Here is a 12,794-nt window from a genome sequence, read left to right as displayed (position 1 = left end):
GAGACGTGGGTTCAGTCCTTGGGTTGGGAAGATCCCCTGGAGGAGGGCACAGCAACCCATTCCAATATTCTTGCCTGGACATTCTCATGGACAGAGGGGCTTTGTGGGCCGCAGTCCTTGGGGTCACAAAGAGTCAGACACAACTGAAGCAAATGAGCAAGCACACACTTGGGCAAGTTGTGTTCTGACTCGGGTCAGTCTGGGCCTGCCTCAGGGCAGAGGAGAGGTGTGGGACCAACGTCCGCTTCTGTGGAGGTGGCGGGGACACAGCCACCGACCTCTGCAGCACCTGGTGCTGACCCCATGGGGAGGGGCTGCACAGGGCTCGCTTGGGGACCCAGAGAGGGCCTTTCAGGAAAGGGAGACCCAGACAAGGCCTTCCCGGAATGAGGCCCATGGGATCTCGGGCCCGGACTGCAGCCACCTTCCCTTCTAGACAGGCTCTTGGGACCACACCTCTCGAGTCAAGAGCAAATGCTCTCACTGGCATTCACTGGCTTTAGTTTGGGGTTTCTTGTTGTTTGTTTCTTTGTTTTTTGTTTTTGGTGTGGAAGGCATTTTGAGAAGCTTTATTTCATAATGGGAAATGCTCAGGGCCTGAAATAAGGCCAGACCTGAGTTCATATCTTGGCTTGGCCTCTGACTTGTTCTGTGACCTTGGGCGATTTATTTCACTGTCCTGACTTTCAGTTTTCTGATCTGTGAAATGAGAAAAATGAAATCCTACTTCCAGAGTGGGAGACAGGACAGCAATGAATATATTTGAGAAAGTAAGCAGGCGGCCACTACATGCAGAAAGGCGAGGCCCACTCCCATCAGTGCTACTGCTGCTGTGCTGTTTCCACTGCTTTAGTAGTTGTGCGTCCAGGGCCCAACACACTCCTAGGTATGCGTTCAAGAGCTCTAGTGCCCTAAGACATCTGATAAGGGAGCTTCAGGACTTTAACCCCTCGGCAACTGTGTCCAAGTGCTTTATAAAACATATGTGCTAAGTCGCTTCAATTATGTTCAACTCTCTGCAACCCCATGGACTGTAGCCCACCAGGCTCCTCTGTCCATGGAATTCTCCAGGCAAGAGTACTGGAATGGGTTGCCATATCCTCTTCCAGGGGATCTTCTTGACCCAGGGATCAAATCCACACCTCTTATGTTTCCTGCATTGACAGGCAGGTTCTTTACCACTGGTGCTATGTGGGAAGCCCTTTTAAAACACACCCAAATAAATTGTGGGGTAGCTTCATTACAAGTTGAAATATGTAAATCCCTTTCTGGAAGAACCACAGACTTGAATTATAATGCTGCATTTTACTATTAACCCATAAGCCATATAAGCTTCCTGCTTTACACTTAAAAAATGTATTTTGAGAGAAATATCATAGTCCTTATATGTGGAATCTTAAATGATACAAATGAACTTACAAAAAAGAAACAGACTTGCAGACTTTTAGAAAATGAACTTAGAGAATGAGCCCGGGAAGGTGAATAGAAGGAAGGGACAGTTAGGAAGTTTGGAACAGACATGCACACAGTGCTATGTTTAAAATGGATAACCAGTAAGGACCTACTGTACAGCACAGGGAACTCTGCTCAGCGTTCTGCAGCAGCCTGGAGGGAAGCGGAGGTTTGGGGGGAAATGGATGCATGTATTTGTATGACTGAGTCCTTTCACTCTTCACTTGAAACTATCACAACATTGTTTGTTAATCAGCTGTATCCCAACAGGGGCTTCCCCAGTGGCCCCGGTAAAGAACCCGCCTGCAATGAAGGAGACACAAGAGATGTGAGTTCAATCCCTAGGTTAGGAAGATCCCCTGGAGGAGGGCATGGCAACTCACTCCAGTATTCTTTCTGGGGAAATGCCATGGACAGAGGAGCCTGGTGGGCTACACTCCATGGGGTCATAAAAGAGTCAGACATGACTAAAGTGACTGAGCAGCAGCAGCAGCACATCCCAATATAAAATAAAAAGTGTTTAAAACAGAAAAACAAAATGCCTTTTGAGATGTTTACTGCTTTGCACGATGATCTTACAAACCACCCTTAAAACAACTTGCTAGGAAGAGAAAATCCAGCAAAATCCCTTCATTCTGAAAAAAGTAGAAAATAAAGTGTGAAGTTAAGAGTTTCTTTTTTGACTGCTTTAACCACGTCAGGCATCCATGACTCTGTCCAGCTCATCATCATTAACAAACCATGAATGAAGACCCAGATGATGACAGGCAAGCCCATCTGCAGGCAGTACAAGTGAAGGGGCTGGGGAGGTGATGAATGACGATGGACACATTGACCTGTGTAGATTGGAATGTTGAGCTGAAGCCAAGAAGTCGAGAGTAGATAGAGGAAATGGAAATTTCTGCCTTTCAGTAAAACATATACACATAAGAGTGGGCTGATGAAGACTTGGCTTGGCAATACTTTCAGTTCAGTTCAGTTCAGTTCAGTCACTCAGTCGTGTCCGACTCTTTGCGACCACATGAATCGCAGCACACCAGGCCTCCCTGTCCATCACAAACTCCCAGAGTTCACTCAGACTCACGTCCATCGAGTCAGTGATGCCATCCAGCCATCTCATCCTCTGGCGTCCCCTTCTCCTCCTGCCCTCAATCCCTCCCAGCATCAGAGTCTTTTCCAATGAGTCAGCTCTTCGCATGAGGTGGCCAAAATACTGGAGTTTCAGCTTCAGCGTCATTCCCTCCAAAGAAATCCCAGGGCTGATCTCCCAAGACTTTAGCAAAATAATTGAGGAGGTTTAGATTTTAAGATGCTGAAGCTCCAATACTTTGGTCACCTGATGTGAAGAGCTGACTCATTGGAAAAGAACCTGATGCTGGGAAAGATTCAGGGCAGGAGGAGAAAGGGACAACAGAGGAGGAGATGGTTGGTGGCATCACCAACTCGATGGACGTGAGTTTGAGCAAACTTCGGGAGACAGCGAGGGACGGAAGCCTGGAGTGCTGCAAGTCTGTGGGGTCGCAAAGAGTCAGACACAACTTAGCGAATGAACAACAAGATTTTAAGAAGCATAAGTGAGAGCACAAAATAGGACTTAGAGGAAGTAACAGGTCCCTTTACTGTGAATTGAGTAGGTGACACCTGGAGGTATCTGCTACGGAGGGCGTGGACAGGGAAATCTCAGGAAACATCTGGGTGAAGGCAGCTGAGATGTTCAAGGGCTAGACCATCTCACACCAAAAACAGAGAGGACAGTTTAGCCTGAAGCAGAGGGCTGAGAAGGGAAGGAAAGCTTCCTTCAAACTGTTAAAGGATGGCACAGGTGGAGCAAGGATGCACGTGCTTCAGGATCGGCAGGTATATCCAGGTGTACGGGGTATTTGGCTGATGCCCCGAGGAGTGGACCTAGTGCAGTAAGAGCCCACTACTGTGGCTGACGACGCTCACAAGGGTGCTGAGTGAGATACAAGGTCTGCTCCAGAGGAGTAGCAGAGGACTCCCTCCCTGTAGACAGCACAGGGGGTATTCTGTAATTCCGAAGGTCCAGCTAGTTTCCCTTCTATATTACAGTAACCCAGGAAGGGGTTGTGGAGTAACAAAGTAAGACCCATGAGAGCTCACTGAGACTAGCTGAAATATTTTGATCATCTATTCTGTTGTTTGATAAGCCACAAAAGAATGGCACTTGGGAGATCTCACTCTTTCCATTAAGGCAGCTTTGATGCTCAGAGAATAGAACCCAGGCTCTGGGACTGGCTAAAGCCTCAAAATAACCATAGCATCTGGAGGTGAGGACCAGCATTTACAGAGCATCTCACAGCACAGTGGCTGCGGATATGATGCTCCACGGTCTACACATGTGTTCTTTCGTGGGTTGCTATGGTTGTGTTCTGCCATTTCAGAAATGATTTCAGGTTGGTTGCAAGGAAACATAAAACATGTCTAGATTTACCTGAAGTAAAAGTTAAATGACAGCAGATAAAAATACAAGGAAGAAGGGACGTCCCTGGCAGTCCAGTAGTTAAGACACCATGGTTCCAACGTAGAAGACCGCAGATTCCATCTCAGGTCAGTAAACTAAGATCCCAAATGCCATGCAATGTGGCCAAATTTTAAAAAAACAAGGTCAAGAGGGAGAGGACACACATATATATATACACTTATAGCTGATTCATGTTGTTGTTTGACAGAAAACAGCAAAACCTTGTATAGCAATTAGCCTCCAGTTAACAATAAATTTTAAAAAATACAAAGAAGGAAAGCAAAATGGGTACAGGATTAATATTGTTTACAACTTCTAGGAGGCACATAGAGACAGTCATCCCATTTTACACAGGAGTTAACTGAGGCTCACAGGCTGAGTTTTGTTGACTATGAGGGCTACTTCATTTCTTCTAATAATTTCCTGAGAAATCTCTAAGCAGGTCAAGAAGCAACAGTTAGATCCAGACATGGAACAACAGACTGGTTCCAAACTGGGAAAGGAGTACGTCAAGGCTGTATATTGTCACCCTGCTTATTTAACTTATATGCAGAGCACATCATGTGAAATGGCAGGCTGGATGAAGCACAAGCTGGAATCAAGACTGCCAGGAGAGCTATCAACAACCTCAGATATGCAGATGACACCACCCTCAAAGCAGAAAGTGAAGAGAAACTAAAGAATCTCTTGACAAAAGTCGAAGAGGAGAGTGAAAAAGCTAGCTTAAAATTCAACATTCAAAGAAACAAAGATTGTGGCATCTGGTCCCATCACTTCATGGCAAATAGATGGGGAAACAATGGAAACAGTGACAGACTTTATTTTCTTGGGCTCCCAAACCACTGCAGATGGTAACTGCACCCATGAAATTAAAAGATGCTTGCTCCTTGGAAGAAAAGCAACGACCAACCTAGACAGAATATTAAAAAGCAGAGACATTACTTTGCCAACAAAGGTCCATCTAATCAAAGCTATGGTTTTTCCAGTCATCATGTATGGATGTGAGAGATGGACCATGAAGAAAACTTGTGCCAAAGAACTGATGCTTTGGAACTGTGGTGTTGGAGAAGACTCCTGAGAGTCCCTTGGACTCAAGGAGATCCAACCAGTCAATCCTAAAGGAAATCAGTCCTGAATCTTCATTGGAAGGACTGATGCTGAAGCTGAAACTCCAGTACTTTGGCCATCTGATGAGAAGAACTGACTGATTGGAAAAGACCCTGATGCTGGGAAAGATTGAAGGTGGGAGGAAAAGGGGACAACGGAAGATAAAATGGTTGGATGGTGTCACCAACTCGATGGACATGAATTTGAGCAAACTCTGGGAGTTGGTGATAGACAGGGAAGCCTGGCGTGATGTAGTCCATGGGGTTGCAAAGAGTCGGACACGATTGAGTGACTGAATGGAACAGGCTGAATAATTTCTTAAAATCAAACACCAAATGGAGCATATGGACTGGGATTTTAACCAAGGTCTTTCTGAGTACCATCCCCATCTCAGGAAGAGCTGAAGATGAAGTCACACTGATTATCTTCTTCCTGCTTAGGGTGGGACAAGACCATGACATCCGTAACTGAACAACAACAAAAGCATGGAATGCAGAGCTGATTTTTTTTGTGAAGCAATCACATAGAATGACTCCCATCTTAAGCCAGCACAGCGGTCTCATGAACATGCTTACAGTATGCTTGTTAACAAGGATGTTGTCCAGAACTACTTAACATTTTAAAACGAATCTGGACAATGCAATAGAAATATAACAACCATGAACCTTCATGTGCCCTTCAGGTGACTGTCACATGTGTCCCCTCATAGCTATGGAGTTTAACATTTTATAGAAGACTTTTGGAACTTCCCTGGTAGCTCAGTGGTAAAGAATCCACTTGCCAATGCAGGAGATGTGGGTTCAAACCCTGAGTCAGGAAGACCCCCTGGAGAAGGAAATGGCAACTCACTCCAGTATCCTTCCCTGGGAAATTCCACGGACAGAGGAGTCTGGCAGGCTACAGTCCATGGGGTCAAAAAAGAACTGGACATGACTTAGTGATTGAACAACAGAAGACTTTTGATGTGTCAAAATCAAATCATTGTGAATGGAACTTTTCCTTCTTTAGGGCTGCTAAGTCAATTCAGTCATGTCCGACTCTGCAACTCTATGGACTGTAGCCCACCAGGTTCATAAGTCCATCGGATTCTCTGGGCAAGAATACTGGAGTGGGTTGTCATGCCCTCCTCCAGGGAATCTTCCTGACCAGTCCAATTCCTTTAGGACCGAGACAGTGGATGAAACAACCAGGGCCATGAGTCAAATGCTTTCCAGCCTAAACATTTGCTGCATGTTAATGATAAAGTTTGGTTATTTAGCAATTGTTTATATATAAAGAGAAGGATGATAAATCATAATATCAATATGTATTTCTAAAGCTCTTTAAAAGTACTCTCACATAAGAGGATTTATAAACATCAGGCACTATTATTACAGTGCATTTGCCATCACTGCCTGTAAATTAAATGGAGACACCAGGCAGAACTCATCAAGACTGATTTTAAAGACCTTCTTCGTTAAGAACAGTTTAATAGCGAACATTGTGTTGCGGCAAATGAAATCCAGATTATGAATTCCTTTCTCTTTTACATAATATTGTTGGACTTCATTAAGTTAAGAAATAGTCACACAACACCTACTGTGAGCAGAGCTGTTCTGTACATGCAACATAGGGACACAAAGATGAAAACAAAGTCCAAACTTGGAAGTAGCGTCAGTCACACCAATCTTTGGTACAATTTACGACAGCCACAGAGCAAATTTGTTTTCCAAAAGTGATGGCTTCAGTACCTCTCATCCTAAAAGTCCTTCCCGAACCTTCCATTCATCCATCAACAGGTGGAATGATTCTCTGAATCATTCAGAGATGCCTTTTGAATCTGTGTGGGTGGAAGTGGAGGTGTGTGGGAGGGAAGAGCATTGGATGAGAAGAACCTGGCCAAGGGAGGGCTGGGAATGAAAAATCTGAATATGTGATGTATGAAAAAGTACTGTGGAAGATAAGGACTGGGGTGAAGTGGGTCTGTATCTGTGCTGTCCAATACAGTAGCCTCTGGTCACATGCAGCTACTTAAATTTAAATTAATTAAAACTCGATGGAATTTCAACTTCAGCCACACTAGCCCTGTGGCGAGTGCTGGGAGGGCTGCCAGGCTGGAAGAGGCAGACACAGAGCAGTTCCAGCAGTGCGGGGCTCTGAGGGACTTCTCCTCGTCGGGCAGCAATGAGCCAGCACAGACTTCGGAGACAGTGTGACCTGTGCTGCTTCTGGGGAATCAAGCGGAGAGCAGCTTACTTAGGCGGGCAGAGGGCACGTTTGTCACTGGCCCCCAGCAAGGAGCAGCGTTTCGGTACAGATTCTGCAGATCTCAAGACAGACCAAGCTGGGGCAAACTGACAGGCCAGAGTCACCAGGTAGCTGGTGACTTACTTACTGTTTCCACAGAGAATGAAAATTGTCCCAGGGGACTTCCCTGAAGTCCAGTGGTTAGGACTCTGCCCTTCTAATGCAGGGGCCATGGCTTTGATCCCCGGTAGGGGATTGAAGATCCCACATACAGCAAAAAAAAAAAGAAAAGAAGCTGGCTCCATTAGGGTACAGGGCTCACTGGAGTCTTGCAAAAACCAAAGGCAGCTTTAAAAGGTCTGGAAGAGAAATCAGAGGACTGGAAAGTGAGGGAGCAGAGGTGGAGAGGGAGAGGGAGCCAAGTGAGGAGACGATAAGGGCTCTTCATCACACCCCCCAGGGTGAGGCTGGCGACCCTGGTGCCCACTGGCAGACTGCGCTCACTAATACACAGAGAGGAGAGTATCTCTTAGCTGGGACAGTTAGTAAACAATCAATTACACTAACAACTGCTTCTCTGCATCAGACTGAAAAGAAAGTAATGGGAATGGCTACAGAGACACTCACAAATAAGAATAAGAAAAGTCATTAGTGCTCGAAATAAAAACCAACAGTTTCAGATACAGAGAATGAGCTTTCCAGAGGGCCGGCAGGGATCTAGATGAGATTTCCTGCCATTTCCTTTCCGGGTTCCCACCACTCTCACTGTTCCAAATTCCATCTCCAATCTTTTAAGCAGATGACCACAGGGCTCTGTATTCTGAGGCTTAACACAAGGTGACAAGAGACTTTCAGCTGGCTGGCTTCTGCATCCGCATCTCTCCCTGCCCCCACCAGCTGGGCTGAATATCTTCTCCAACTTGGCTCCTTCAGAGAGACCTAATGAAGACAGGACGTCCTCATACATACCCACAGACCCTGCTGTGCCCTTCTCATCCCAGGACAGTCGACCAAAGCCTCCACATGTAACAGAGTGCTACCCTGAGCATCATCATCTCTTTGTGTGGCTGAATAAGGAAACACTCAAGCAGCCCATATTTTTAAGTAACCTGCATAAACCTACAATTCATATCTCAGTGTATCATCCTGAATGGGTGGCTGACTCTTGGAAGTGAGGAAACTAAATAAGAAAATACATAACTTGTATTGCACAGGTGTTAGGATGACTCCCCTCAATAAAAGCATCTCACAAAGATTTCCCCATTTCCCTTTCTATGGGAAACCAGACAATCCTAAAGGAAATCAACCCTGAATATTCACTGCAAGGACTGATGCTGAAGCTGAAGCTCCAATACTTTGGCCACCTAATGTGATGAACAGTTTCACGGGGAAAGACCTGATGCTGGGAAAAACTGAAGGTAAAAAAAGAAGGGGGTAGAGAATGAGATGGTTAGATAGCATCCCTGACTCAATGGACAGACAGGAATTTGAGCAAACTCCAGGAGATAATGAAGGACAGGGGAGCCTGGTGTGCTGCAGTCCATGGGGTTGCAAAGAATCAGACACAACTTAGTGACTGAACATCACCCCCTCCAGTTCAAAGGGGATGCCTTTTGCTTATCAAATTCTTCCCTGGCCCCCTACCAAAAACTGGTTTTCAAACTTATCTGAGAACAGGAGACAAAAAGAAATCTTTTATGCTGAAGATCACCTTTAAAATATCATGCACTTTCCTGAATAGTTAAAAAGCCTATGAGATTGACACACCTCTTATTCTCAAGTATTTGTACCTTCCAGAAGATTTTCCGAGCTCCACAAAAGTCCCCCAAATTGTTTTCTCCTTAAGAAGCTTAAAGACAAGCCAGTGCTGCTGACTTTCTTTTCTTTCTGACTCTGTAAATATGCCCAGCATCTCTTTGCATGCATGACTCACTCAGTCATGTCCAATTCTTTGCCACCCCATGGACTGTAGCCCACCAGGTTCCTCTGTCCATGGGATTTTCCAGGCACAAATACTGGAGTGGGTTGCCATTTCCTTCTCCAGGGGATCTTCCTGACCCTGGGATTGAATCCGCATGTCCTTCGTCTCCTGTACTGCAGGCAGATTCCTTTACCATTGAGCTACCTGGGAAGTCCCAGCATCTATTTAGACAAATGCAAAAGAGACTCTTGCTTACATGTAAATTTCAAGATGGCTTCACTTGTACAGCAACAAGCCCACCTTTTCGAAGGTGGAATCTGCCAGACACAGGCGAGGCCTTCCCACCTCCTGGTGGTCTCACAGCACTGACTCACCTTGGGGTGCTCCAGTTTGGTTCGATTTCCCCAGGACCCCTAAATGTGAGCTCCCAGAGATGGTTAGCACAGTCGGGCGGGGCGGGGGGGAGACAAGAATTCCAGGCAGGGCAGTCAGAGAAGAGCCCCACCAGTGCAGGCCCATGTGGCAGTTACTGGGTTCGAAGTGCTTTATGACTATTAACTCATATTCTCCCGCAAGGCTATGAAGTAGGCCTTATTCCTTTGGCCCCATTTTACAGAAAAGAAGAGAAAGGAGTGAGGTCACCTACATCAAATGATGAAGGTGAGGTGTGAGCCCTGGCAGGCTGGCAGCCCGTGCTGGGTGTTCATCATAACATCCTATTCCATTCACATAAACCGTCTAACCGCATGTATCTCCTGATGTAACTCTGGCCTCTGCGACACATGCAGGCACATTGTGAAGTGGCAGTGTGATTGTGCTAAGTCGCTTCAGTCGTGTCTCACTCTGTGCAACCCTATGGAAGCCTGCCAGGTTCCTCTGTCCATGGGATTCTCCAGGCAAAATACTGGAGTGAGTTGCCATTTCCTTCTCCAGGGGATTTTCCCAACCCAGGGGTCAAACGTGTGTCTCTTCTGTCTCTTGCATTGGCAAGCGGGTTCTTTACCACTAGTGCCCCCGGGCAGAGCCATGGGCAACGTAGATACATTACAGAAGATGGATTAGGGCTTGGATGGGAAGCCCAGGTATGGCTTGTAAATGAGGGCAAAGGAGACAACCCGGCTGGAGACAGGCCGGCTCATCTTGCCCCCTCCTCTGGCTGTTGTTCTCAGGCCCTCCCCCAACAAATCATTAATGGCTCTTGAAAGTTTCTCACAGAACCATTCCTTCCCACCACGTCGGACAAAATCATGGCCCTAGTGGGATTTCCCTGGTGCTCCAGTGGTTAACACTCTGCCTTCCAATGCAGAAGACAAGAGTTTGATCCCTAATCAGAGAACTAAGATCCCACATGCCGTGTGGCCCAACCGAGAAAAAACAAAAAAAGACAGCTCTGGCTCCATCACTGTTTGCTTGAGGAAATTTACGACTGACCAGTACAAATAGCACATGCATCATCTTCTACAAGGTCAACGGTGCTGAGAAAAACAATGGTGTACTCACTTTGAGCCGTGATGCATGCACACTGGTACATGCATGACATGTATATTCCAAAGGCCCACAAAGGCAGATGAGCCCCCAAGAAGCAATCTGATCCAATGACTAGACCATGGTTCCTAAGACAACCTGTCAAGAGCAACTGTTAAGAGTGGGCAGTGATTGCTATATTTAAAATAGATACCAAAAAGGAACTACTGCATGGCACAGGGAACTCTGCTCAATGTTACATGGCAGCCTGGATGGGAAGGATGTTTGCTGGAGAATGGATACATGTGTATGTATAGCTGGGCCCCTTCATGTTCACCTGGAACTATCACATTGTTAATCGGCTAAACCCCAACACAAAGTAAAAAGCTTTTTTAAAAAAAAAAAAAAAAAGAATGGACAGTGATAACTCATTTTCCTTCACAACTGGTGAAACCTAGACTGGTACCGACTACAAATTTGCCATCAGTAGACTTGGCCCAGAACCTGGAAGCTGAGTGGATGGTCTGGTGCAGGGTTAGGATGGGGTCGCTAGGAGGAGAAAACCTGATGCCTGGACTTCTCATAGACAAAGGTCGAGGAGCATCCTGAACTCAAGTCTTAGCAAAGCAAGTCAGTAACGATTTTAGGATCTTACTTGTAGTTTTTCTCCCAGAATTTCACTGGCCTGACATACGATGTGATAAAAATGACACTCCCAAGAAATGGGCTCAGTGGAGTAGAAACGATGGATGTGGCAAACGTCTGAAAGAAAAGCATGGCAGAATCTGAGAATTTTGAGTTAAGGCTCAAAAAGTGTGTTCATTGTTATTTTTCTAAATAATATTTGAGATTTTAACAAGCTTATATGAAAGCTATTTTTCCCACCAAGGAAAGAAAGACAGGCATCCCTGTGATGGCTGTAGGTACATTTTTGGAAATGTAAAACTTTCAGTAGTATCCTGCTAGGTCTCATGTATCACCACTGCGAAAACCAAAGGATTCTTATAAAATTCCCAGCAGTCTCAGCACAATTCATGGCAAAGATTTAATATTTAAGATTTGAAAAGAACAGTGCTTTTTCCTGAGATAACATTAGCTGAACCAGACACACTGTGGCACATTTACTAAAGTACTAAGCGGCTCTATAAATAATTAAAATTAAATTATACTTTGAAAGCAAATAAATACCATTGTTTGGGAAGACAGCATCTCTGTTCCTCAAAGAATCTTTTCCCACTATTCAAAAATCTGTGTCTTTTATCACACACTGAACACCAATAGATCAATTCAATTAAAAAAAGAAAAAAACCCAGCTTATATCTGGTTTACAAGTTAAAAACGTGTACACATAAAGTCACAGCGTGCTGCCGGCTAAGTCATCTCCCTAGTTCTCTGTATGGGTTTCCTACTTGCTGGCATGCCTCAGCTTTACATACTCCGATCAGAAATGTAATTGTCCAAAATTAAAATAAGTATGGCTCTAACTTTTGGCTTAAGCTCAACTAATTGACCTCTGGAAATCCGGGGGAGGTGTAGAGGGCTGGTCCCTCCCCAGTTTCCCACCATCACTGGGGAACTTCCTCCAGCTGTCAATCACGGTCACATCACTGTGGTTCGGGGCTGATGGTGGGGCCTGAGGGGAAGAGTCAGAGGAGCAGAGGCGGCAGAGGTCAGTGGGGAGCCAGACTGCCCAGGTTTTACGTGCGCACGTGATTCCTCATCCTTCAGGGTGAGGGCCTGCTTGATTCTACTGCAGCTCTGATCTGATTTATAAGGATGGGGCTTCTCTGATGGTCCAGTGGTTAAGACTCTGCACTTTTAATACAGGGGACACAGGTTCAATCCCTGGTCAGGAAACTAAGGTCCACATACTACAGGGCAGGGCCAAAAAAAAAATCTGATCTCCTCTAAGGCTGATTTTCCCACCTGGAAAATGTGCCTTTTTCTCATTGTTGCACAAATGGAGGTCTTATTTCTTTAGCCCATCTTTAAAAAGTTCCAGTGGATAGTAAGAAATGCCTCCATGCTGGTCACAGATAGGAGGGCTCTGTGTTTCATTACCTACCGGAACACAGAAGGGCTTTCCCATGTTATCAATGGCAGGGCTTTCGTGATATGGGCCTTCAGAGACCCATTTATGTA

General features: G+C 45.5%; 1 protein-coding gene and 1 non-coding gene across 2 annotated transcripts in view; one reads left to right on the top strand and one right to left on the bottom strand.

Moving 5' to 3' along the window:
- PCNX2 (pecanex 2) overlaps positions 1 to 12,794 on the bottom strand; it is a 311,350-nt gene that overhangs the window by 90,920 nt on the left and 207,636 nt on the right. Inside the window, exon 23 of the mRNA XM_005891898.3 lies at positions 11,308 to 11,437. Coding sequence (XP_005891960.1) covers positions 11,308 to 11,437 — 130 coding nt within the window. The remainder of the gene's footprint in view (positions 1 to 11,307; positions 11,438 to 12,794) is intronic.
- TRNAK-UUU (transfer RNA lysine (anticodon UUU)) lies at positions 12,436 to 12,509 on the top strand. Its single transcript has one exon. It is a non-coding gene; the product is annotated as a tRNA-Lys (tRNA).

The sequence above is a fragment of the Bos mutus genome, chromosome 28 (genome assembly GCF_027580195.1).
Source record: "Bos mutus isolate GX-2022 chromosome 28, NWIPB_WYAK_1.1, whole genome shotgun sequence".
Lineage (NCBI taxonomy): Eukaryota > Metazoa > Chordata > Mammalia > Artiodactyla > Bovidae > Bos > Bos mutus.
The sequence above is the reverse complement of the archived record's forward strand: the minus strand, read 5'-3'. Positions and strand labels throughout refer to the sequence as shown.